The sequence below is a fragment of the Anomaloglossus baeobatrachus genome, chromosome 7 (genome assembly GCF_048569485.1).
Source record: "Anomaloglossus baeobatrachus isolate aAnoBae1 chromosome 7, aAnoBae1.hap1, whole genome shotgun sequence".
Classification (NCBI taxonomy): domain Eukaryota; kingdom Metazoa; phylum Chordata; class Amphibia; order Anura; family Aromobatidae; genus Anomaloglossus; species Anomaloglossus baeobatrachus.
Genome location: NC_134359.1, coordinates 297,627,249 through 297,652,241, shown reverse-complemented (window position 1 = coordinate 297,652,241; position 24,993 = coordinate 297,627,249). Strand labels below are relative to the sequence as shown.

At 49.2% G+C, this 24,993-nt stretch overlaps 1 protein-coding gene across 2 annotated transcripts in view; it reads right to left on the bottom strand.

The window, feature by feature from the left end:
- The window catches only part of LOC142245628 (uncharacterized), a 124,675-nt gene that overhangs the window by 44,951 nt on the left and 54,731 nt on the right, over positions 1-24,993 (bottom strand). For both annotated transcript variants that reach the window (XM_075318518.1, XM_075318517.1), the window contains 6 exons: positions 17,876-18,256; positions 15,026-15,319; positions 14,538-14,888; positions 11,388-11,483; positions 7,717-8,085; positions 3,885-4,190 (listed from right to left, as the gene is read on the bottom strand). In XM_075318518.1, coding sequence (XP_075174633.1) covers positions 3,885-4,190; positions 7,717-8,085; positions 11,388-11,483; positions 14,538-14,888; positions 15,026-15,319; positions 17,876-18,256 — 1,797 coding nt within the window. The remainder of the gene's footprint in view (positions 1-3,884; positions 4,191-7,716; positions 8,086-11,387; positions 11,484-14,537; positions 14,889-15,025; positions 15,320-17,875; positions 18,257-24,993) is intronic.

Genomic DNA, 24,993 nt, shown 5'->3' with positions numbered 1-24,993 from the left:
GAGTCTCCAGCGCAACATTCAGGCTGAATTGGCATGCCTCTTGAGAGGGTGCCTTGACAAGTAGATCGTCCAAGTAAGGGATCACAGAGTGTCCCTGTGAGAGCAAGACTGCTACCACTGCCGCCATGACCTTGGTGAACACCCGTGGGGTTGTCGCCAGACCGAATGGCAGAGCTACGAACTGAAGATGGTCGTCTCCCATCACGAAACGTAGAAAACATTGGTGCTCTGTAGCAATCGGCACGTGGAGATAAGCATCTTTGATGTCTATTGATGCTAGGAAATATCCTTGAGACATTGAGGCAATGACGGAGCGGAGGGTTTCATCCGGAACCGCCTGGCCTCCACGTGCTTGTTGAGCAGTTTTAGGTCCAGAACGGAACGGAAAGAGCCATCCTTTTTTGGCACCACAACCAGATTGGAGGAAAACCGTGTCTTGTTCCTGAAGAGGAACAGGGATTACCACTCCTTCTGCCTGCAGAAGAGCATCGGCTCGGTGGGGAGGTGGGGACGTTCTGAAGAATCGAGTCGGAGGACGAGAACAGAACTCTGTCCTGTGCACGTGGGCACAATGTCCCTCACCCACCGGTCTGTGACCTGTGGCAGCTAAATGTCGCCAAAGGCGAGCGAGTCTGCCATCAACCGCGGATGCGGAGAGATGAGAGAGCTGAGAGTCATGAGGAGACCGCCTTGGTAGCGGTTCCTCCGGCTGCCTTCCTTGGGCGTGATTGAGCCCCCGGAAACTGAGCCCCTCTGAGGATTTTCAGCTCTTTTGGACGAGGACAATTGGGACCTGCCCGAGCTTGGGAAGGACCGAAACCTCGACTGTCCTTCCAGGACAGCATTAATAGGGTAAGTCGCAATGCAGACATTGCGAGGATACGGACGCCCCTGCGGCACAAATGTACATATGCTCAAGACCAGCTGTGCAAGGACAGCTGAAAAGCTTAGGGTGCCCATACGGCTGTAAATGCCGGAGCAACCGACACGCCGATAGCCTCATAGACAGATTTCAACCACAGTCTATCTGTCTGGCATCTTTAAGTGAAGTCCCATCTCCACTGCAACTATAGCTCTAGCCGCAAGCCTGGAGATTGGAGAATCCACCTTTGGACCCTGGGTCCCGCGCTTGATCACGTCAGGGGGAAAAGGATAACGTGTATCCTTAATACGTTTGGAGAAAACGCTTATCTGGTAAGCGTGGTGTTCCTGGACTGCTTCTCTGAAGTCAGCGTGGCCAGAAAAAAACTCAAAATACGTTTGAGCTACTGAAATGGGACTTCTCCTGCTGTGAAGCTGACTCCTCCGCTGGGGGAGCTGAGGGAGAAAGATCCAACATTCCATTGATGGACGCTATAGGATCATTCCTTATGGCGTCACCATCCGGTGTATCCGGATTGAGAGCGTTGGCAGGATCAAAGTCCTGATGAGCTACGTCTGCCTCATCATACAGAGAGCCTCCTGGGACCCCCCCCGGGGAACCGATTTTATTCCCAATGAGGGTGGCCAGGGAGCAATGATTTGCCCATGGCCTGTCCGGACTGCAAGTCTCTATCCCAATGCAACTCCATCCCTGTCCTTGGACAGGGTTGACAGGTGGTTCCTTTGGCCACGTCTAGTAGAGACCCCGGCTGACCAAGTGCTCCAGGGGAGCATTGCACACAATGGGGTTCAGTGCCGTGGAACAGTGTCACATGCAGTAAAAACAGCATCGAAAGCCTGTGTTGCTTATATGCTGCTGCCGACTAGCCATCTAGGACATGGAGCCAAGAATGGCGACCGTACAATGCAATGTATAGCATACAAGCATAAAGTACAATGAACACTGCAGCACATGCAATACAAGCAGCATAGAAAGCCTGTGCCTTGGCACCCCTGCTTTTCTGCTGCTGTAGACTAGCCATCTAGGGGAATATAGCCCAGAATATCGACCATACAGTGCAATGTATAGCATACAAGCATAAGTACAAATGAACACTGCAACCCCTGCAATACAAGCAGCATAGAAAAAACCTGTGCCTCAGCACCCCTGCTTTTCTGCTGCTGTAGTCTAGTCATTCTAGGCGAAAATAGCCCAGACTAGCGACCGTACAGTGCAGTGTATAGCATACAAGCATAAATACACATGAACACTTCAGTACATGCAATACAAGCAGCATAGGAAGCCTGTGCCTTAGCACCCCTGCTTTCCTGCTGCTGATGTGTCGCCATCTAAGAGGGCATATAGCCAAAAATAGCGACCTATGCAGTATAAGCATAAAAATACAAATGGACAACTGCGGTATTTAGTGGGGTCAGCACTTCAGGTGCCGCTTACCGCCCGCCTATAAGCGGGTGTGTGGTCGCCCTAGTCCTGTGCCTGGTTGCCCAGAGTCCGATCTCTCAGCTCGGACTGCAGGAATGGCCGCCGGCGTCCTTCTCCAGCTCGTGTGAGTAGGGGCGGGCCGTGGGCGTGCCCCCAAGTCAGAGCGGGAAACCGGCGTCCCACAGTGTCCAGTGAGAGGGCTGGAGCATGTAAATAAGGCTCCAGCCCTCGGCGCTGCTGATTGTACAGCGTCTCTCCCCTACCCTGATTGACAGGGTGGGGGCGGGAACGAAGCGGAGCTAGGCCGCAAAAGCCGGGGACTGGATTTATAAGCGCCGCCGCCGTAAAAGCGCGGTCGGCGCTAAGTCCCCGGCGCACTACAAGTCCCAGCCGCGCCGCCGCTCCCGGAGCGTCCGGCGCGGTAGTTCCCCATACATAAAGTCACTCAGCTAGGCTGCAGTGACTGTAACCCTTTACTGTCCCCGGCGCACTAGCACACCCAGCAAGTCTGGAGTGTGCTGTGCCTGTGTGTACGGGGACACAGAGTACCTGAATGGTGCAGGGCCATGTCCCTGAACGGTACCCAGCTCCGTATCCAGCAGGTTCAATGGGTCTGTGGATGGAGCCCGGCCTCAGGGCTTTGGGGCCGGTAAGATCCCACTTCCTCAGAGCCCCTCAGGGGGATGTGGAAGGAAAACAGCATGTGGGCTCCAGCCGCCGTACCAGCAATAGGTACCTCAACCTTACAAACCACAAGCGGGGTGAGAAGGGAGCATGCTGGGGGCCCTATATGGGCCCTCTTTTCTTCCATCCGATATAGTCAGCAGCTACTGCTGACTAAACAGTGGAGCTATGCGTGGATGTCTGACCTCCTTCGCACAAAGCAGAAAACTGGTGAGCCAGTGATCCCACTGGGGGTGTATAGCCAGAAGGGGAGGGGCCTTACACTTTTTAGTGTAATACTTTGTGTGGCCTCCGGAGGCAGTAGCTATACACCCAATCGTCTGGGTCTCCCAATAGAGCGCCGAAGAAATTAAATTTCCTTGCATAAATTCCGCAGGCTCTCAAAGATCTTATCACCTGCGGAAAAAATCCGCATCAAATCCGCACCCAAATTGTCGCATTTTGTTGCGGATTTGGTGCGGTTTTTCCGCAAGCTGTTCCCTGCGTGATTTTTACATTAGATTAGGGAAAACCCGCAGCTACCTGCGGAAAAGAAGTGACATGCACTTGTTTTTGCTGCGGGATTTCCGCAGCAAAACATGCAGCTGTCAAATTCTGCCTAGTGTGCACAGGATTTTTTTTCTCCATAGGATTTGCTGGTGATTCACTGCAGAGATGTTATGAACATTTTCTGCAGCGAAACATGCAGCAAATCCGCGGAAAATCCGCGGCAAAATCCGGTAAGTGCGCACATAGCCTTAATGACCGAGGACAGTTTTTACTTATTTTATCTGTATTTGTGGCTGTTAATAGACTTTATATACTTTGATTTCACCACTTTTATTTTTAAACAAATGGAGCCTATATAATGGGAAACAGCAGTGTAAATCTACACTTGGTAAAGCGTGGTTCTTACTGTTCACGATCTCGCTCCTTGTCAGGACTCTTGTTCCTTTTTCCTTCATGGTTTTGTGACTCCAGGTGACATTCAGCTTAAAGTTCGGATCCTTGAAGAGCGTTTTCTGGACGGTGCACCGGCTGCAGACATTATACGTGTGATCGGGGTTCTCCTGAAGATTGTCTGTGGATTTCAGTGGATTTTGCTCCGTCGTCCATTTGACAGTGATATGTTTTGGATAGAAGTTCTGCAGATTCAGAGAACACGTCACATCCCCGGACTCAGCGAGAGACGCCGACACCGGATCCAACACTTGTGGCTTAGCTGGAAGATGATATATGACATGTATGAGTGATGTATAAGAGGAAGCCGTTTATCTATATCTCAGAGTAATATAAACTGCTAAAGGAAATATCCTCACTATACAGACACTACTCACAAAGAGTTAGGGATATATGGGTGCGGGTGTAATTTCAGGATGATCCTACAATGCCCTCTGACCTTTTCAGGTGAACTTAATGTGACCTTCTCTAAACTTTTGAATCCTCATGTCCAACTGTTAAATGTTTCTCTACTTTTTGCACAACTAAAGCCCGCTTTACACGCTACAAGATATCTTACGTTGTGTCGACGGGGTCACGTCGTAAGTGACGCACATCCGGCATCGTAAGGTATATTGTAGCGTGTGACAGCCCGAAAAACCGTTGATCGCACGCACGTCGTTCATTCCTGACGAATTGAACGTCAGATTGTTCATCGTACCTGGGGTAGCACACATCGCAGTGTGTGACACCCCGGGAATGATGAACAGATCTCACCTGTGACCTGCGGCTCCCGGCCAGCAGTGCGGAAGGAAGGAGGTGGGCAGGATGTTTACGTCCCGCTCAGCTCCGCCCCTCCGCTTCTATTGGCCGGCTGCCGCGTGACGTCGAACGTCCCTCCCACTCCAGGAAGTGGACATTCGCCGCCCACATCGAGGTCGTATGGACGGGTAAGTGCGTGTGACGGGGGTTAATCGTATGTGCGGCACGTTCAACAAATTGAACGTGCTGCACATACGATGGGGGCGTTGCAAATTGCATACGATATGCGAAATTGCAACGTGTAAAGCAGGCTTTACTGTTCTCTAACAAGGAGCTCAATGGCAAAATTCACAACATGTGTTTGATCCATGAATCACCCAATACCTTTCAGGGTTAAATTAGAATTGGTATTAAACCGTCCTCCTAATAAGACTGTTCACAATTTGACATCATGAGACCATGACAGCACCTAACAATTCATCAGCAGCACTGTGCCATTGCAAGGCTTCAAGCAGGATCTTCTCAGACAGAAGTGGCCACTGAGATTAGAGTGTCACCAGCAGGTTGTATAGAGACACAGAGAGACCGGAAGAGTCACAGAAAGGCAGAGAAGTGGACGTCCTTTGGCCACATCCCACACTAATGTCCGCTTCATTGTGAACAATGCCCTGTGGTGTCAGATGCACATTTAGGGAAAGTGAGAGGCACATAAAACCATTCAAACTCATTTACATCAGCGTGGTCTGCGTGCTAGGTGACCTTCAAGGTTCCTGACCGCACCACAAGGCACAGGCGTAATCTACGTACCTGACCACACCACCAGGCACAGGCATCAGCTACATACCTGAATCCACCACCAGGCACAGGCGTCATCTACATACCTGAATCCACCACCAGGCATAGGCATCATCTACATATCTGAATCCACCACCAGGCACAGGTATCTACATATCTGAATCCACCACCAGGCACAGGCATCATCTACATATCTGACACCACTAGGCACAGGCGTCATCTACATACCTGACCACACCACCAGGCACAGGCATCATCTACATACCTGACCACACCACCAGGCACAGGCGTCATCTATGTACCTGACCCCAACACCAGGCACAGGCATCATCTACATACCTGACACCACCAACAACCACAGGCATCATCTACATACCTGACCACACCACCAGGCACAGACATCATCTACATACCTGACCACACCACCAGGCACAGACATCATCTACATACCTGACCACACCACCAGGCACAGGCATCATCTACATACCTGACACCACCACCAACCACAGGCATCATCTACATACCTGACCACACCACCAGGCACAGGCGTCATCTACGTACCTGACACCACCACCAGGCACAGGCGTCATCTACATACCTGACACCACCACCAGCCACAGGCATCATCTACATACCTGACCCCACCACCAGCCACAGACATCATCTACATACCTGAATCCACCACCAGGCACAGGCATTATCTACGTACCTGACCACACCACCAGGCACAGGCATCATCTACATATCTGAATCCACCACCAGCCACAGACATCATCTACATACCTGACCACACCACCAGGCACAGGCGTCATCTATGTACCTGACCACACCACCAGGCACATGCGTCATCTACATACCTGAATCCACCACCAGGCACAGGCATCATCTACATACCTGACCACACCACGAGGCACAGGTGTCATCTATGTACCTGAATCCACTGCCAGGCACAGGCGTCATCTCCATACCTGACCCCACCACCAGCCACAGGCATCATCTACATAACTGAACACACCACCAGGCACAGGCGTCATCTACGTATCTGATCATACCACCAGGCACAGGTGTCATCTATGTACCTGAATCCACTGCCAGGCACAGGCGTCATCTCCATACCTGACCCCACCACCAGGCACAGGTGTCCTCTAGACAAGGGACCAGTAGCCTCAGTACTGGTCACTGATGAAAGTTGAAGAGAGCGCTATGCATGAGCCCCCGCTGTCACCAGATGAACCTTTGGGCGGTGGGGTGGTGTTACAGTGTGGGCCGTTGTCTAGTCAGTACAGAACGGCCCTACACTGTGTGAATGGTACAGTGACAGCCCCGACTACATAATTAATCCAGACATTGTGCCTCTGCATGAGTAACACCGGCCTCATTTTATTTTCATGGAGGACAATGCTCCAACTCATCGAGGTCGCATAATTAGGGAACGGCTGCTGGAGACTGGGGGACCCTACATGGAGCGGCCAGGACTTTCTCCTGACCTCAATCCCATATGAACTTATGGGATCAGCTGAGTCACCTTGTAGAGGTCGTAACTCTGTACCCCAGAACCTCAATGACCTGAGGGCTGCCCTTCTAGGATGCCATGCCTCCGCAGACAATAACTCCACTTGTGACCAGCAGGATACGTTGTTGTCACCTGTAATTGATTCTTAAGGCCATATGACAAGTTATTGAGACATTAACATTTTTTTTGGGGGGTAAACAGCACTTTTGTTGGCTTTTGTTTCAATAAATTGTTTAAGATGAGGAAATCCCCATTGCTGCTTCTACTTATATGACCGATGGTCATGATAACATATCACTGAAGGGTGAACATTTTACAGTTTGCATAAATTTCACCAGAAAGCCAAATATCCCAAACTTTTGTGAGTAGTGTGAGAACGTTCTCAGGATCAGACTGTGGAAGGATTCACATCATTATTCTGTTTTTGTGCTGACATTACATCACGTCCAGAGCTGCATTCACGCCTACACTGCTGTCCGGTCAGCCCTTTACAGTATCTTGTTGGCTTCTACTGGTCCAAAGCCTGAACGAGACTGAGCAATGATCTAATGGAGAATCTGTATTTCTCAGGATATGACTAAACAATGTCAGCTAAGCTCTATGGGGTGAATAAGTCAGTACAAAGCAACCAGAAGCAGTGTGAATGCAGCTCTTGAAGTGACTTAAGTACAATACATAAAAAAGCTCAAAGTCTATAGAAAATAAGAAATATATTACAGAAGTATAGAGATAATTTTACCATGAACAGACTTCGGCTGGAGTTTCTTGTCCTTGGTTTCACCGTTGGAGGTGACTCTGCAGGTGATAAGTGATCCATAATGTCTTTGCACCGTTGGCATAAATGACAATATACTGGTGACATTGTACAGTCCCTTTATATCAGACTCCTCGGTCTCTTTAGTAAGGAAATATCCAGACGTCTTCAGGACCTCTCTTTCCTTGGACGGCTGGTCTATAACTGTGGAGACTTCTTGGATTTTTCCATCTTTCTCAGTCACCGTCCACACGACTGTAACATCCTCAGGGCAGTAAGAGACCGGACACTGGAGAGTCACCTTCCTCCCCTGCGTCCACTGATCACGTCCTCTAATGTCCCCAACAATGAGATCTGACAGAACAATATGGAAATGTACAGAATATAAATGTATGGCCACAATATTTATATACACAGGTGTTGTGAATACATTTGAATTAGATTCCAGTTTGGGGCTCCCTCTTGTGGTCAGTGCTGGTAGTGCAGTTGACTTGCAAAGTGGAAACCAGACAGCCGATTGTGACTGGCAATCGGCTTCCTCTGAATGAGTCTATATAACTGAGTAGTGTTCTCTTGCTCCTGGCTGGTGCTCAGTTTATCTCCTGTGTGCTATGGACATTCTGCAGCCTGGCTTCCTGCTGTGTATTCAAGAACTCATAAGTTGGTCTTGTACCTCTGCTTATTGTTTCCACCTTCTAGTTGTTTATTCTGCTTTGATACTAATGCTTGAATCCTATTTTGCATGTGTGGAGTTCCTGGTGGAATTAAATCATTCCCTGCTGGGAGTGTCTATATACTTAGCTCCATGATTCTGCAATGTATTTTCTTTTGTCATGCTTGGTATTAATTCAGTCCCTCGTCTATATTAATGTTTTTGGATCCCAGTAACATCAGAGTGCTGATATAGTGGGGGAGAGGCCGTTTGGTCTCAGGGTTTTTCCATATCAGACGTGCTGGTATTTTTTAGGGTTTTTAAGGCTGCAGACAGTGCTCTTTCCTATATAGATAGTTTGGGCCTCATCTTTGCTAAATCTGTTCTCTGGCTATGTATTGTGTTTTTTTACATCACCGTAGTCTTTACATGTGGGGGGCTAGCTATATCTTTGGGAATTGCTCTGAGGTAGATTAGCTTTTCTTATATTTCTCTCTGTAGGAATATTACGTCTCCGGCTGTGTCGAGGTGTCCAGGTCATCGTAGGCTCGTCCCACGGCTACTTCTAGTTATGTGTCAGTGTTAGGTCTGCAGTCCGCTGAGATTCCAGCCACTCTGGTTACTCTCTGGGTTTCCCAGTTTTTTGTCTTTTTATTTTTGATCCTCCTCGGTTACTGAATCATAACACACAGGTCTATTTCTTATGTATACATGTAAACATATCTATGGCCAACAAGTGGAAACATCTCCATGAATAATGCCCTGCATGTGCTCACTATGTTTGTGTCGGCTTTTCTTGGCTTCTTAAAACAAAATCCCTAAAACAAAACAAAAATCCTCTGCTGTGTACAGTCATATGATAAAGTTTGGGCACCCCTATTAATGTTAACCTTTTTTCTTTATAACAATTTGGGTTTTTGCTATTTCAGTTTCATATATCTAATAACTAATGGACTCAGTAATATTTCTAGATTGAAATGAGGTTTATTGTACTAACAGAAAATGTGCAATCCGCATTTAAACAAAATTTGACCGGTGCAAAAGTATGGGCACCTCAACATAAAAGTGACATTAATATTTTGTAGATCCTCCTTTTGCAAAAATCACAGCCCCTAGTCGCCTCCTGTAGCTTTTAATGAGTTCCTGGATCCTGGATGAAGGTAGATTTGACCATTCCTGTTTACAAAACAATTGCAGTTCAGTTAAGTTTGATGGGCGCCGAGCATGGACAGCCGCTTCACATCATCCCACAGATGTGCAATGATATTCAGGTCTGGAGACTGGGATGGCCATTCCAGAACATTGTAATTGTTCCTCTGCATGAATGCCTGAGTAGATTTGGAGCGGTGTTTTGGATCATTGTCTTGCTGAAATATCCATCCCCTGCGTAACTTCAACTTCGTCACTGATTCTTGCACATTATTGTCAAGAATCTGCTGAAACTGAGTTGAATCCATGCGACCCTCAACTTTAACAAGATTCCCGGTGCCGGCATTGGCCACACAGCCCCAAAGCATGATGGAACCTCCACCAAATGTTACTATGGGTAGCAAGTGCTTTTCTTGGAATTCCATGTTTTTTTGCCTCCATGCATAACGCCTTTTTGTATGACCAAACAACTCAATCTTTGTTTCATCAGTCCACAGGACCTTCTTCCAAAATGTAACTGGCTTGTCCAAATGTGCTTTTGCATACCTCAGGCGACTCTGTTTGTGGCGTGCTTGCAGAAACGGCTTCTTTTGCATCACTCTCCCATACAGCTTCTCCTTGTGCAACGTGCGCTGTATTGTTGTCCGATGCACAGTGACACCATCTGCAGCAAGATGATGCTGCAGGTCTTTGGAGGTGGTTTGTGGATTGTCCTTGACTGTTCTCACCATTCTTCTTCTCTGCCTTTCTGATATTTTTCTTGGCCTGCCACTTCTGGGCTTAACAAGAACTGTGCCTGTGTTCTTCCATTTCCTTACTATGTTCCTCACAGTGGAAACTGACAGTTTAAATCTCTGAGACAACTTTTTGTACCTTCCCCTGAACAACTATGTTGAATACTCTTTGTTTTCAGATCATTTGAGAGTTGTTTTGAGGAGCCCATGATGCCACTCTTCATAGGAGATTCAAATAGGAGAACTACTTGCAAGTGGCCACCTTAAATACCTTTTCTCATGATTGGATACACCTGCCTATGAAGTTCAAAGCTCAATGAGGTTACAAAACCAATTTAGTGCTTTAGTAAGTCAGTAAAAAGTAGTTAGGAGTGTACAAATCAAGAAATTGATAAGGGTGCCCATACTTTTGCACCGGTCAAATTTTGTTTAAATGCGGATTGCACATTTTCTGTTAGTACAATAAACCTCATTTCAATCCAGAAATATTACTCAGTCCATCAGTTATTAGATATATGAAACTGAAATAGCAAAAACCCAAATTGTTATAAAGAAAAAAGGTTAACATTAATAGGGGTGCCCAAACTTTTTCATATGACTGTATGTGATATGGTTATTAGACTGTGACCCCCATTCAGTTCACAATATGCATAACTATAATATAACATTATGCTTCATTGGCCTTGGTGAAGGGCCAGATGAAGTGTTAGTAGAGGCAAAACAAATGTAGTCCAGTCAGTGTATTCACTCTGTATTCCCATGTGATGTTGGAAAAAAAAAGTACAAAATAATGTGCCTGTGATGAGTACCACTTATTTTTCTCCTCTTCTCTTAATATAGCAAATCAGTAACAGCAAATTAAATTTTACTGATAATTATTAGTTACGTTAATGGGAATTTTAGTCCCTGTTTAGGACATTACGCAGTTATTAATCAGTGAACTATTACACAGCGTCTCTCTACATATAGCACAAGACAAGATGAATTCACTCCTGAGTTTCCATGAACTTCTGCTGCTGAACATCCCCAAAGATTACTGCTGCGCTACTGTGATCTCAGCAGGGATGCATTGACAGTTTACTGTCAGGAGACCCCATAAAAAAAACAAAAACAAAACTCACTTTTCTGTGGTTCTGTGGTCTGCTGGTCCTTGATGCCATCCTGAAGAGCAGAGTCTGTTTGAGTGTTTTCCTGAGATGCGGCCACGCTCTGAACATCTGTAAAACACATCACACACATCACTATATTACAGCACTGACCTGATCACAGGCCTTAGTGACACAGGTGGATACAACGCGTTTCTGCATTAAGTGTCCTCTCCAGTTCATACTACACACAAAACCACCACCAAAGCCGAGTGGCGGAGACAACTAAGAGCAGTGACATAGCCTGGAAAACATGACACTAAGGCGGGCTTTGCACGCTGCGACATCGGTAACAATGTGTTACCGATGCTGCAGCGATAGTCCCGCCCCCGTCGCACGTGCGATATCTAGTGAAAGCTGCCGTAGCGATTATTATCGCTACGGCAGCTTCACACGCACATACCTGCCGTGCGACGTCCCTCTGGCCGGCGACCTGCCTCCTTCCTAAGGGGGCGGGTCGTGCGGAGTCACAGCGACGTCACACGGCAGGCGGCCAATTGAAGTGGAGGGGCGGAGATGAGCAGGCTGTAAACATCCCGCCCACCTCCGTCCTTCTCATTGCAGCCGGCGGCAGGTAAGGTGATGTTCCTCGCTCCTGCGGCTTTACACACAGCGATGTGCGCTGCCGCAGGAGCGAGGAACAACATCGTACCTGTCGTGGCACCGGCATCATGGAAATGTCGAAGGCTGCAGCGATGATACGATAAAGACGCTTTTGCGCTCGTTCATCGTATCAAAAAGGATTTGCACGTTGCGATATCGACTGCGACGCCGGATGTGCGTCACTTTCGATTTGACCCCATCGACATCGCACGTGCAATGTGGCAACATGCAAAGCCGCCCTAAGACGATCCCTCCCTGGCCTCAATTTCTCTCCTCGGCAGACCGACTCTGGAAAGTGAATTCATTTTCAGGGATGGACTTACCATATTTTTCGGATTATAAGACGCACTTTTCCTCCCAAAAATTTAGGAAGAAAATGATGGGTGCGTCTTAAAATCCGAATATAGCTTACCGTGAGGTGCAGAATTGGCGGGGGGCTGTCTGTGCGATCGGTGCTATGGGCGGCCAGGTGCCTGTCGGTGCCAGTAGCCAGCTGTCTCTCTGTCCTGGCGGCCGGGCAGGCAGCCTGCTGGCTGCCACTCTGTGCGGGCGGACATCTGTGCGGTGGGTGTCCCAGTCTGTCCGCGGTCTCTGCTTCAAATGATGGCATCGAGAGACAGCGTGTGTGCAGATGCAGCTCTTGGATGAGAGCACCATCTGCGCACGTGCTGCTCCGGGCGCCATCATTTGAAGCCGGGACCGCGGACAGACTGGGACACTTGCCGCACCGGCCTGCTCTACCACTAACCCGCTGTTGCCACCACTGACCCATCGCCTCCGCTGCCACCACTGACCCGCCACCTCCGATGCCACCACTGACCCGCCACCTCCGATGCCACCACTGACTCACCGCCACCAGCACAACCTATGCCTCTTTTGACCTCGCTCCACCACCGCTGCCTAAGACAACACCAGAGTATAAGATGGACCCTATTTTTTTTTTTACCTTTTTTTACTCTCTAAATTTGGGGTGCGTCCTATAAAATGAAAAATACAGTAAATTTTTTTGGAGGGGAGGGTCTGAGTATAAGATGTATTATAAATGAGTATAGGATCTGATAAGTTTAATAAGAAGTCTATATCTAGAGTCTGAATAAGCTTGTTGTGGGGAATCCCGAGTTCAGGATCTGAATTAACTTTTGGACTCGATCTGGGGGGGTTTCAATTCATTTTAGTGATTATCCAAATTTTAGGGTAGTTGTTAAACATCTATAATGCTATTAAGGTGGCCAGAAACTCACATCTCAATATTTCAGATATTTTTTTTTGTCTGCAGATATGGTTCCTTGATTATAAGCATAAGCCAAATATTAACCACTACAGTACAATCTACAATATCTGTTTGGACTATATTGTCCCACTTTTCACTAAAGGCCACTTCACACATAACGAGATCGTGAATGAGATCGTTGCTACGTCACAGTTTCTGTGACACAACAATGACTTTACTAGCGATCTCGTTATGTTTGACACGTACCAACGATCCGCCCCCTGCTGTGAAATCATTGGTCGATGCTGAAAAGCCTGGGCCATTTTTGGCTGGTTGGAGTCCTGCTGGGCAGGATGGAGATCTGTATGTTTGACACCTACCTACGATTTCATTAACAACTTAGATTAGAACTTTAGTGTGACACGTAGGCGTGTAGTTTCCGCGCCCCCTCTGCACCGATTGGTTGGTGCTGATAAACACTCGGGAACGAAGGAGGGATGAATCCGGGTGCAGATGCAGCTTCAATCCGAAAAGCAAGCAAGCAACCGAGTACAAAGTATGAATGAATCAGGGGTCGCAGGTTCTATTCTCAAAGCAAAGCTCAAAAGAAGTGACAAAGGATGAAGCGATACAAAAGTTACCTTTTAGGCCCGCCCACCCGCCCAATCAGAACGCAGTATTGGCCACCAATTGGAGCGGAGGGGTGTGGAAAAGGCGACGCAAATGCACGCCTACGTGGCTCACTGCGTTTCACTACGCCCCTAATCGAGATCGGAATCGTTACCACAGCTGTTGTGTGACAGGGTCCCGATGATTTACAAGATCGTTATACGGGTCGCATGCTCGTTCCTAAAGTCGGTGTGTGTGACACCTCACATACGATTTCACCAACGACTCAGCAACGATCCGGGAACTGTGACGTAGTAGCGATCTCGTTCACGATCTCGTTATTTGTGACTGGATCTTAGCTCATCAAAAACAATCAGCAGCATGTAAATGATTGAGCAGCAGTGATTAGAGCTAGCTCTGGTTGCTGCTGTTCTAGGCAGATGTCGGCTGTGTAACAGTCTGCATCTGCTAGGAATGGTCTGGGCTCAACTTCTAAGTCGTGAAAGATTAAAAAAAGAGGCATCTCTGTGCATTTATCTGGTCACAAATCTAACCAATCACTTGTAATACTGTGTGATCTTTTAGAGATTTCACTAAATTAAAGATTATTTTTGTCCCATATCTTAGGCAAGTCTCCTGAATTTTAGATATGTGTATAAATCAATATAGTGTTTCATAAATACACATTAGATAATCAGAATCACCTTGTATAGAGAGGGGTCCGGTGCTCCTTTCTGCCGGTTTTCCTAAACTGGGATGCTCCACTCTGAAGGTAATCTCCGTTCCTTGGTCGGAAGTGACTGATGGAGTGAACTTTACGCACGCTCTGTATGTGAATGTGTGATCCTTCTGCCGCTCTGGTGTGACATCTGATATCATATATCTATCACCATGAACCAGAGGGTATATATCCGGACTGTCCTTCTCCTTCCTCAGCCACTTCACACTCAGCACATCGGGGAAGACGTTGGACACCTCACACTTCAGTGTAGCTGTGATACCAGCAAGAAGGTTGGGAACGGGAATCTCACGTAATTCTGGCTTCCATGGAAAATCTAAGAGTTAAATATACGAAGCACAAACAACATGAAGGACCAATATATAATGAGAACAAAGTCAGTTCATGGAAAAAAAAAAAAGACGAATCAATAATAAAAAAATCATCACAGACAAGGCCCGTTACGCTTCATACCTTTATCCACAGGTGACATCTCCCTCCACTCCCAGTCATTCATGGACTCATGTCTCCAGGAAACCTTCACCGTGGACTGCGGGTCTCTGAAGAAGCTTCCGGGAAGTTTACATTCGCTCTCTAGGGTGTAAGAGCCATCTGCATTTTTCACAGTTTTACCCGAGCTCGGATTCTCTTTACCGTTCCATTTTATCTGGATATCAGAAGGATAAAATTCCTCGATGTGTAAAGTGCAAAGAACCTCACCCGAATCAGTCAGGGAAAGTTTTATGGGGTTCAGCACTTTGGGTTTTGCTGCAAAGCAAAGAAAAATGAATCAGGCAAATATTTACTTCAATAATACGTTTTAATATAAAAATCACTATTAATACGAGAGACAATTCTACAGGGAAATAGTCATTAAGATACACAACACGGAGAAGGTTTTGAAATATAGTGTGCAGATAGATGGAGGACGTCAATGCAATGTTATCCTGAGGGACTGGTATACAACCCATCATCATGAGCCTCCACCCCCCCCCTCCAGTGATCTACTCTCGGCAGCTCCAGTTATCGTCTCAGAGAGCGCAGGCAGCAGCGACATCTTCATGTACATGCAGTTATTGTAGCACAGACTAGTTACCATATGTATTCACTGCCACTAATAATTAGTAGCTTTCCTATGGTGGTGGATGTTCAATCATAGTTGCAAGAAAACTGCAGCCAATCATTGGCCACAGTGGTGATAAAAGAATGGTCAACACATGGACTAAAGGTAAGGCCCATACACACTAGACAGCTGCCAAAAGAACAATTATTCAGCTGACAGCAACGTCTTCCATCCCTCCCATATAAAGGGATGCTCGGCTTTGTTGGGAGTTCCAGTGCTGTCTGGGAAAGAGCTGCTATTGGACCCCTTCAAGTCTGCCCTCTAGACCACTGTCTCTGCCCTCCAGACCCCTCCCCGTATGCCCTTTAGACCACTGTCTCTGCCCTCCGGATGCCTCTCTGTCTGCCCTCTTCCTCTGCCTTCCAGATGCCTATCCATCTGCCCTCCGGACAACTCTCCTTCTGACTTCCAGACCTCACTTCCTCTACCTTCGGGACGCCTCTCAATCTACCCTCCAGACCTCTCTTCTATTTTGTGGACACCTCTACGTGTTCCCTCTGGACACAAATCCATCTGCTCTCGGTACGCCTCACCCTCTCCCCTCTAGACCCCTCACCCTCTGCCCTCGAGACCCCTCATCCTCTGCCCTCCAGACCCCTCTCTCTCTGCTGCCCTCCAGACCCCTCACCCTCTGCCCTCTAGACCCCTCACCCTCTGCCCTCGAGACCCCTCATCCTCTGCCCTCCAGACCCCTCTCTCTCTGCTGCCCTCCAGACCCCTCACCCTCTCCCCTCTAGACCCCTCATCCTCTGCCCTTCAGACCCCTCTCTCTCTGCTGCCCTCCAGACCCCTCACCCTCTGCCCTCCGGACACCTCACCCTCTGCTGCCCTCCAGACCCCTCTCCCTCTGCTGCCCCCCAGACCCCTCTCCCTCTCCTGCCCTCCAGACCCCTCTCCCTATACCCTCCAGACCCCTCTCCCTCTGCTGCCCTCCAGACCCCTCTCCCTCCGCTGCCCTCCAGACCCCTCTCCCTCCGCTGCCCTCCAGACCCCTCTCCCTATACCCTCCAGACCCCTCTCCCTCCGCTGCCCTCCAGACCCCTCTCCCTCCGCTGCCCTCCAGACCCCTCTCCCTCTGCTGCCCTCGAGACCCCTCTTCCTCTGCTGCCCTCCAGACCCCACCCCCTCTGCTGCCCTCCAGAGCCCTCTCCCTATACCCTTCAGACCCCTCTCCCTCTGCTGCCCTCCAGACCCCTCTCCCTCTGCTGCCCTCCAGACCCCTCTCCCTATACCCTCCAGACCCCTCTCCCTCTGCTGCCCTTCAGACCCCTCTCCCTCCACTGCCCTCCAGACCCCTCTCCCTCTGCTGCCCTCCAGACCCCTCTCCCTCTGCTGCCCTCCAGACCCCTCTCCCTCTGCTGCCCTCCAGACCCCTCTCCCTCTGCTGCCCTCCAGACCCCTCCCCCTCTGCTGCCCTCCAGACCCCTCCCCCTCTGCTGCCCTCCAGACCCCTCCCCCTCTGCTGCCCTCCAGACCCCTCTCCCTCTGCTGCCCTCCAGACCCCTCTCCCTCTGCTGCCCTCCAGACCCCTCTCCCTCTGCTGCCCTCCAGACCCCTCTCCCTCTGCTGCCCTCCAGACCCCTCTCCCTCCGCTGCCCTCCAGACCCCTCTCCCTCCGCTGCCCTCCAGAACCCTCTCCCTCCGCTGCCCTCCAGAGCCCTCTCCCTCTGCTGCCCTCCAGAGCCCTCTCCCTCTGCTGCCTTCCAGACCCCTCTCCCTCTGCTGCCCTCCAGAGCCCTCTCCCTCTGCTGCCCTCCAGAGCCCTCTCCCTCTGCTGCCTTCCAGACCCCTCTCCCTCTGCCCTCCAGAACCTGCCCAATGTGCCCTCAAGTCTCCCTTGGCATTGGTTCATCTCTGCATCAAACAAATGGATAAGCTGACAAAATTCAACTGGCTGGATATTTCTTTACCGAGGCAATCTTTTGTGTGCGAGTTTGGGGAGCCCACATGCACATTTGAATGTACCAGGTAGGTATATGGTATTGAAATATTTTAATTTATCCACTGCTTTAAAAAATGTATTTTAAAAAAATTTGCAACTTCTTGAAGTCTTGTATAAAACAAGTTAATAAAAACCAAAATGAAACTTTTTGTCCATGTATTAAATATTCAAAATATAAAACATCTTGCACACATTGGACTAAGCACGTGTTATTAACATATAACAATCACTTCCTGTTATCAGTATATTGTATCCTCACCGTAGAGCTGCTTCCGCTGGAACGTCTTCTCCCGGATTCTCCCCTCACAGGAGATTCTGCAGGATATTGTGATAGATTTGTGCTTAGACACAGAAGGGGTGAAGCTGAGACAACTGGTGACATCCAGGAGACCTTGTACATCGGACATGTCCGTCCTCTCTCTATGAGCCACAAACTCCATATACCGGCCGCTATCTTTCTTCATGATCGCACCTCCCGAATCCTCACGTATTTCATGTTCTGTCCCATCTTTCTCGGTCACTATCCAGGTCACCTGGGTGTCCTGTGTACAGTATGAAGCCGCACAGTACAGGACCACCTTCTCCCCATCATACCACTTCTGGGGTCCCTGGATGTTGTTAACAAAAAAGGTTTGAACCTCTGTAAAATAAGAAAATGAATTAATACACATGAGCCCAATGCTGCCAGAAAAGAGTCCCAGATTCATCTCATCTAAGCTCGTTTACACCCAGTTTTGACATTGGCGGAATTGGCATGAAAAACTTCAGCAATGTAATCCAGCGATTGCAGTTTAGACCCAAACCTATTGGTCCCTTTAACATAAAAGAAAATGGGGCTTTTAGAATCATGGGATGTTCCAGAATGAGCTGTAACTGAAGCAAAAGGTTGGGATTTGTCATTGGCCTTGTAGACTTCCACAATATCAGACCTGAAGCAATTTGAACATAATTGTCTAGGAGGCTGCAGGCCCCTCAGAAAAAAGTGTGAACGATTTTTGAAATCTCATTTAACTTTTCTGGTACGATAAAACAGTAATCCTATAGCTGCAAATACATTACACGAATGGATTACTCAGCACTGCAGAACAGGAGAAAGTCTTTGGTATTCTGGTTACAAGTAAGCTGAGCAGCAGCACTCAATGTCAAGCAGCAGCTGCAAAAGCAAACAAGATTTTAGGGTGTATAAAAAAAGAGGTTAGATCCTGTGATCCCAAGGTATTGTTCCCCCTCTATAAATCACTTGCAATGCCACATCTGGGATATGGGATCCAGTTTTGGGCTCCACATTTTAAAAAGGACATTCAGAAGTTAGAGTCAGTTCAAAGGCGGGAACTAGACTACTACAAGGAATGGAGGCCGCCCATATGATGAGTAATGGAGGCCGCCCGTATGATGAGTAATGGAGGCCGCCCGTATGATGAGAGGAGGAAAAAAAAAAAAAAAAGACTCCTCAGAGGAAATATAGAGATATATATATATATATATATACCGTATTTTTCGCTTTATAAGACGCACTTTTGTTCCCCCAAATTTTGGGGGAAAGTAGGGGGTGCGTCTTATAATCCGAATATACGGGGGGGGTGTAATATATATATATATATATATATTGATATTGTTTTATCTCCTGCTTCCGCTCATATAATATGCACAGCCGCTGTCCATCATCATGGTGCTGAACCCGCACCCCGGCGATGGGCTGGGGCAGCGGCGTATATTATATCTGCCTGCTCCCTCCTTTGATCGCACATGCCCCTCCTGTGTTAGATATGGCCCCCATGCTGCTGCCCATAGTAAAATAAAACACTCTTTACTTACCTCCCCCAGTGTGTCTCCCCGGTCTCCCTCCTGCCGCTGTGATCAGGCATGCAGAGATGATATCACTCTGCCGTGCCGATCACATGACCGGCCGAGAACCAGGAAATGTAGGAGGCCGGAGCTCAACCCCAAGGAGGGAGTTACGAGACGAGACAGTGCTGGAGAAGGTAAGGAAAGAGTTTATTTTACTAAAAGCAGCAGCATGGGAGCGATATCTAACACAGGGTGCTGTGTGCCGGCCACAGGGGGCCGTGTGCCAGCCACAGGGGGCCGTGTGCAGCCACAGGGGGCCGTGTGCAGCCACAGGGGGCCGTGTGCAGCCACAAGGGGGCCGTGTGCAGCCACAAGGGGGCCGTGTGCAGCCACAAGGGGGCCGTGTGCAGCCACAAGGGGGCCGTGTGCAGCCACAAGGGGCCATGTGCCAGCCATAGAGGATGTGTGCCAGCCATAGAGGATGTGTGCCAGCCATAGGGGACATGTGGCATCACTGGGGGACGTGTGCCAGCACAAGGGGGCTATATTCAATATAAGGTGGCCATATCCAGATTAAGGGGGCTAATTTTAGGATGGGGGGGGCTATGAGGGACATATACCCTATATGATTTGTTAGACGGACACTGGCATTATAAGACGGACCACATTTATTAAAAAATTCTCTATTCCTTCACCAAATTTGGGGGTTCGTCTTGTAATCAGGTGCGTCTTATAAAGCGAAAAATACGGTATACACACACACACACGTGTTGTCAATACAAAGGACCGGCACATGACTTATTCCTTCCACAAACAATACTAAGGACCAGGAGGAAATTCTCTGTGAGTGGAAGAAAAGTGATTCCGGCAGCTAAATAGGAAAGGGTTCTTTACAGTTAGAGCAGTCAGACTGTGGAATGCCGACCACAAGAGGTAGTAATGGCAGATACTATAACAGCTTTATATCAGGGCTGGATGATTTCCTCAGTGCACAAAACATTGTTGGGTATAAATGATTTAATGACAAAATATATAAATTGGTGGAGAAAGGGTTAACTGGATGGACCGGGGGCTTTTCTTAACCTATTTAATTAGGTAACAATGTAAAACACAGCGTTTTTGCAGCAAAAAATAAAAATAAATTACTGCAAAAACGCCTAGCGGTAAACAAACCCTTAAAAGGCATAATAACTGGAGGTCTGACTTGTCCCACAGAATATTTACAATGATAGCACATAATGTAACCTTACACCGTGTTCCCAATTATTATGGAAATGCCATTTTTCTCTTAATTTTCCTAAATGGTCGATGCAAATGAGTCAGTGCAGTGTTCACATCAACCACTAGAGGATAAATCACATTTTGTTGTACGAACCTCCCAATGATGAAGGGAATTTTGTTTACTTACCGTAAATTCCTTTTCTTCTAGCTCCAATTGGGAGACCCAGGCAATTGGGGTGTATAGCTTCTGCCTCCGGAGGCCACACAAAGTATTACACTTAAAAGTGTAAAGCCCCTCCCCTTCTGCCTATACACCCCCCCGTGCATCACGGGCTCCTCAGTTTTGGTGCAAAAGCAGGAAGGAGGAAACTTATAAATTGGTCTAAAGTAAATTCAATCCGAAGGAAGTTCGGACAACTGAAAACCATTCAACATGAACAACATGTGTACACAAAGAACAACAGCCCGAAGGGAACAGGGGCGGGTGCTGGGTCTCCCAATTGGAGCTAGAAGAAAAGGAATTTACGGTAAGTAAACAAAATTCCCTTCTTCTTTGTCTCTCCATTGGGAGACCCAGACAATTGGGACGTCCAAAAGCAGTCCCTGGGTGGGTAAAATAATACCTCGTAATAGAGCCGTAAAACGGCCCCTTCCTACAGGTGGGCAACCGCCGCCTGAAGGACTCGCCTACCTAGGCTGGCATCTGCCGAGGCATAGGTATGCACCTGATAGTGTTTCGTGAAAGTGTGCAGGCTCGACCAGGTAGCCGCCTGACACACCTGCTGAGCCGTAGCCTGGTGCCGCAAAGCCCAGGACGCACCCACGGCTCTGGTAGAATGGGCCTTCAGCCCTGAGGGAACCGGAAGCCCAGAAGAACGGTAGGCTTCGAGAATTGGTTCCTTGATCCACCGAGCCAGGGTTGATTTGGAAGCCTGTGACCCTTTACGCTGGCCAGCGACAAGGACAAAGAGTGCATCCGAGCGGCGCAGGGGCGCCGTACGAGAAATGTAGAGTCTGAGTGCTCTCACCAGATCTAACAAGTGCAAATCCTTTTCACATTGGTGAACTGGATGTGGACAAAAAGAAGGTAAGGAGATATCCTGATTGAGATGAAAGGGGGATACCACCTTAGGGAGAAATTCCGGAACCGGACGCAGAACCACCTTGTCCTGGTGAAACACCAGGAAAGGAGCTTTGCATGACAGCGCTGCTAGCTCAGACACTCTCCGAAGTGATGTGACTGCTACTAAGAAGACCACTTTCTGCGAAAGGCGTGAAAGAGAAATATCCTTCATTGGCTCGAAGGGTGGTTTCTGAAGAGCCATCAGCACCCTGTTCAGATCCCAGGGTTCTAACGGACGCTTGTAAGGAGGGACTATGTGACAAACCCCCTGCAGGAACGTGCGTACCTTTGGAAGTCTGGCTAGGCGCTTCTGAAAAAACACAGAGAGCGCTGAGACTTGTCCCTTAAGGGAGCCGAGCGACAAACCCTTTTCCAATCCGGATTGAAGGAAGGAAAGAAAAGTGGGCAAGGCAAATGGCCAGGGAGTAAAACCCTGATCAGAGCACCAGGATAAGAATATCCTCCACGTCCTGTGGTAGATCTTGGCGGACGTTGGTTTCCTGGCCTGTCTCATAGTGGCAATGACCTCTTGAGATAACCCTGAAGACGCTAGGATCCAGGACTCAATGGCCACACAGTCAGGTTGAGGGCCGCAGAATTCAGATGGAAAAACGGCCCTTGAGACAGCAAGTCTGGTCGGTCTGGTAGTGCCCACGGTTGGCCCACCGTGAGATGCCACAGATCCGAGTACCATGACCTCCTCGGCCAGTCTGGAGCGACGAGGATGGCGCGGCGGCAGTCGGACCTGATCTTGCATAACACTCTGGGCAACAGTGCCAGAGCAGGAAACACATAAGGCAGTTGAAACTGCGACCAATCCTGAACTAATGCGTCTGCCGCCAGAGCTCTGTGATCTTGAGACCGTGCCATGAATGCCGGGACCTTGTGGTTGTGCCGGGACGCCATTAGGTCGACGTCCGGCATCCCCCAGCGGCAACAGATCTCTTGAAATACGTCCGGGTGAAGGGACCATTCCCCTGCGTCCATGCCCTGGCGACTGAGAAAGTCTGCTTCCCAGTTTTCTACGCCCGGGATGTGAACTGCGGATATGGTGGATGCTGTGGCTTCCATCCACAGCAGAATCCGCCGGACTTCCTGGAAGGCTTGCCGACTGCGTGTTCCGCCTTGGTGGTTGATGTATGCCCCCGTTGTGGAGTTGTCCGACTGAATTCGGATCTGCTTGCCTTCCAGCCACGGCTGGAACGCCTTTAGGGCAAGATACACTGCCCTTATCTCCAGAACATTGATCTGAAGGGAGGACTCTGGCTGAGTCCAGGTACCCTGGGCTCTGTGGTGGAGAAAGACCGCTCCCCACCCTGACAGACTCGCATCCGTCGTGACCACCGCCCAGGATGGGGGTAGGAAGGATTTCCCCTTCGACAATGAAGTGGGAAGAAGCCACCACCGAAGGGAGGCTTTGGCTGCCTGAGAAAGGGAGACGTTCCTGTCGAGGGACGTCGACTTCCTGTCCCACTTGCGGAGAATGTCCCATTGAAGTGGACGCAGATGAAACTGCGCAAAAGGAACTGCCTCCATTGCTGCCACCATCTTCCCTAGGAAGTGCATGAGGCGCCTCAAGGGGTGTGACTGGCCTTGAAGGAGAGATTGCACCCCTGTCTGTAGTGAACGCTGTTTGTCCAGCGGAAGCTTCACTATCGCTGAGAGAGTATGAAACTCCATGCCGAGAAATGTCAGTGATTGGGCCGGTGTCAGATTTGACTTTGGGAAATTGATGATCCACCCGAATCTCTGGAGAGTCTCCAGAGCAATGTCCAGGCTGTGTTGGCATGCCACTCGAGAGGGTGCCTTGACAAGCAGATCGTCTAAGTAAGGGATCACCGAGTGTCCCTGAGAGTGTAGGACTGCTACCACTGTTGCCATGACCTTGGTGAAGACCCGTGGTGCTGTCGCCAGGCCGAAAGGCAGTGCCATGAACTGAAGGTGTTCGTCCCCTATGGCGAAACGCAGGAAGCGCTGATGCTCTGGTGCAATCGGTACGTGGAGATAAGCATCTTTGATGTCGATTCATGCTAGGAAATCTCCTTGGGACATTGAGGCGATGACGGAGCGGAGCGATTCCATCCGGAACCGCCTGGTTTTTACGTGTTTGTTGAGCAGTTTTAGGTCCAGAACAGGACGGAAAGATCCGTCCTTTTTTGGCGCCACAAACAAGTTGGAGTAAAAACCGTGACCCTGTTGCTGAAGAGGAACAGGGATCACCACTCCTTCTGCCTTCAGAGTGCACACTGCCTGAAGAAGAGCATCGGCTCGCTCGGGGGGCGGAGATGTTCTGAAGAATCGAGTCAGAGGACGAGAGCTGAACTCTATCCTGTAACCGTGAGACAGAATGTCTCTCACCCAACGGTCTTGTACCTGTGGCAGCCAGGCGTCGCAAAAGCGGGAGAGCCTGCCACCGACCGAGGATGCGGTGTGAAGAGGCCGAAAGTCATGAGGAGGCCGCTTTGGGAGCGGTTCCTCCGGCGGTCTTTTTAGGACGTGACTTAGACCGCCATGAATCGGAGTTCGTCTGACCCTTCTGTGGCCTGTTGGACGAGGAGAATTGAGACCTGCCCGCGGGCCGAAAGGACCGAAACCTCGATTGTACCTTCCGTTGTTGAGGTCTATTTGGTTTGGACTGGGGTAAGGATGAGTCCTTTCCCTTGGATTGTTTAATGATTTCATCCAATCGCTCATCAAACAGGCGGTCGCCAGAAAATGGCAAACCGGTTAAGAACTTTTTGGAAGCAGAGTCTGCCTTCCATTCACGTAGCCACATGGCCCTGCGGACTGCCACCGAATTGGCGGATGCTACCGCCGTACGGCTCGCAGAGTCCAGGACAGCATTAATGGCGTAGGACGCAAACGCCGACGCCTGAGAGGTTAAGGACACCACCTGCGGAGCAGAGGCACGTGTGACTGCATTAATCTGCGAGTGACAAGCTGAGATAGCTTGGAGTGCCCATACGGCTGCGAATGCCGGAGCAAAGGACGCGCCGATAGCCTCATAGATGGATTTCAACCAGAGCTCCATCTGTCTGTCAGTGGCATCTTTGAGTGAAGCCCCATCTTTCACTGCAACTATGGATCTAGCCGCCAGTCTGGAGACTGGAGGATCCACCTTGGGACACTGAGCCCAACCCTTGACAACGTCAGGGGGGAAGGGATAACGTGTGTCCTTAAGGCGCTTAGAAAAGCGCTTATCTGGACAAGCTCGGTGTTTCTGGACTGCCTCTCTGAAGTTGGAG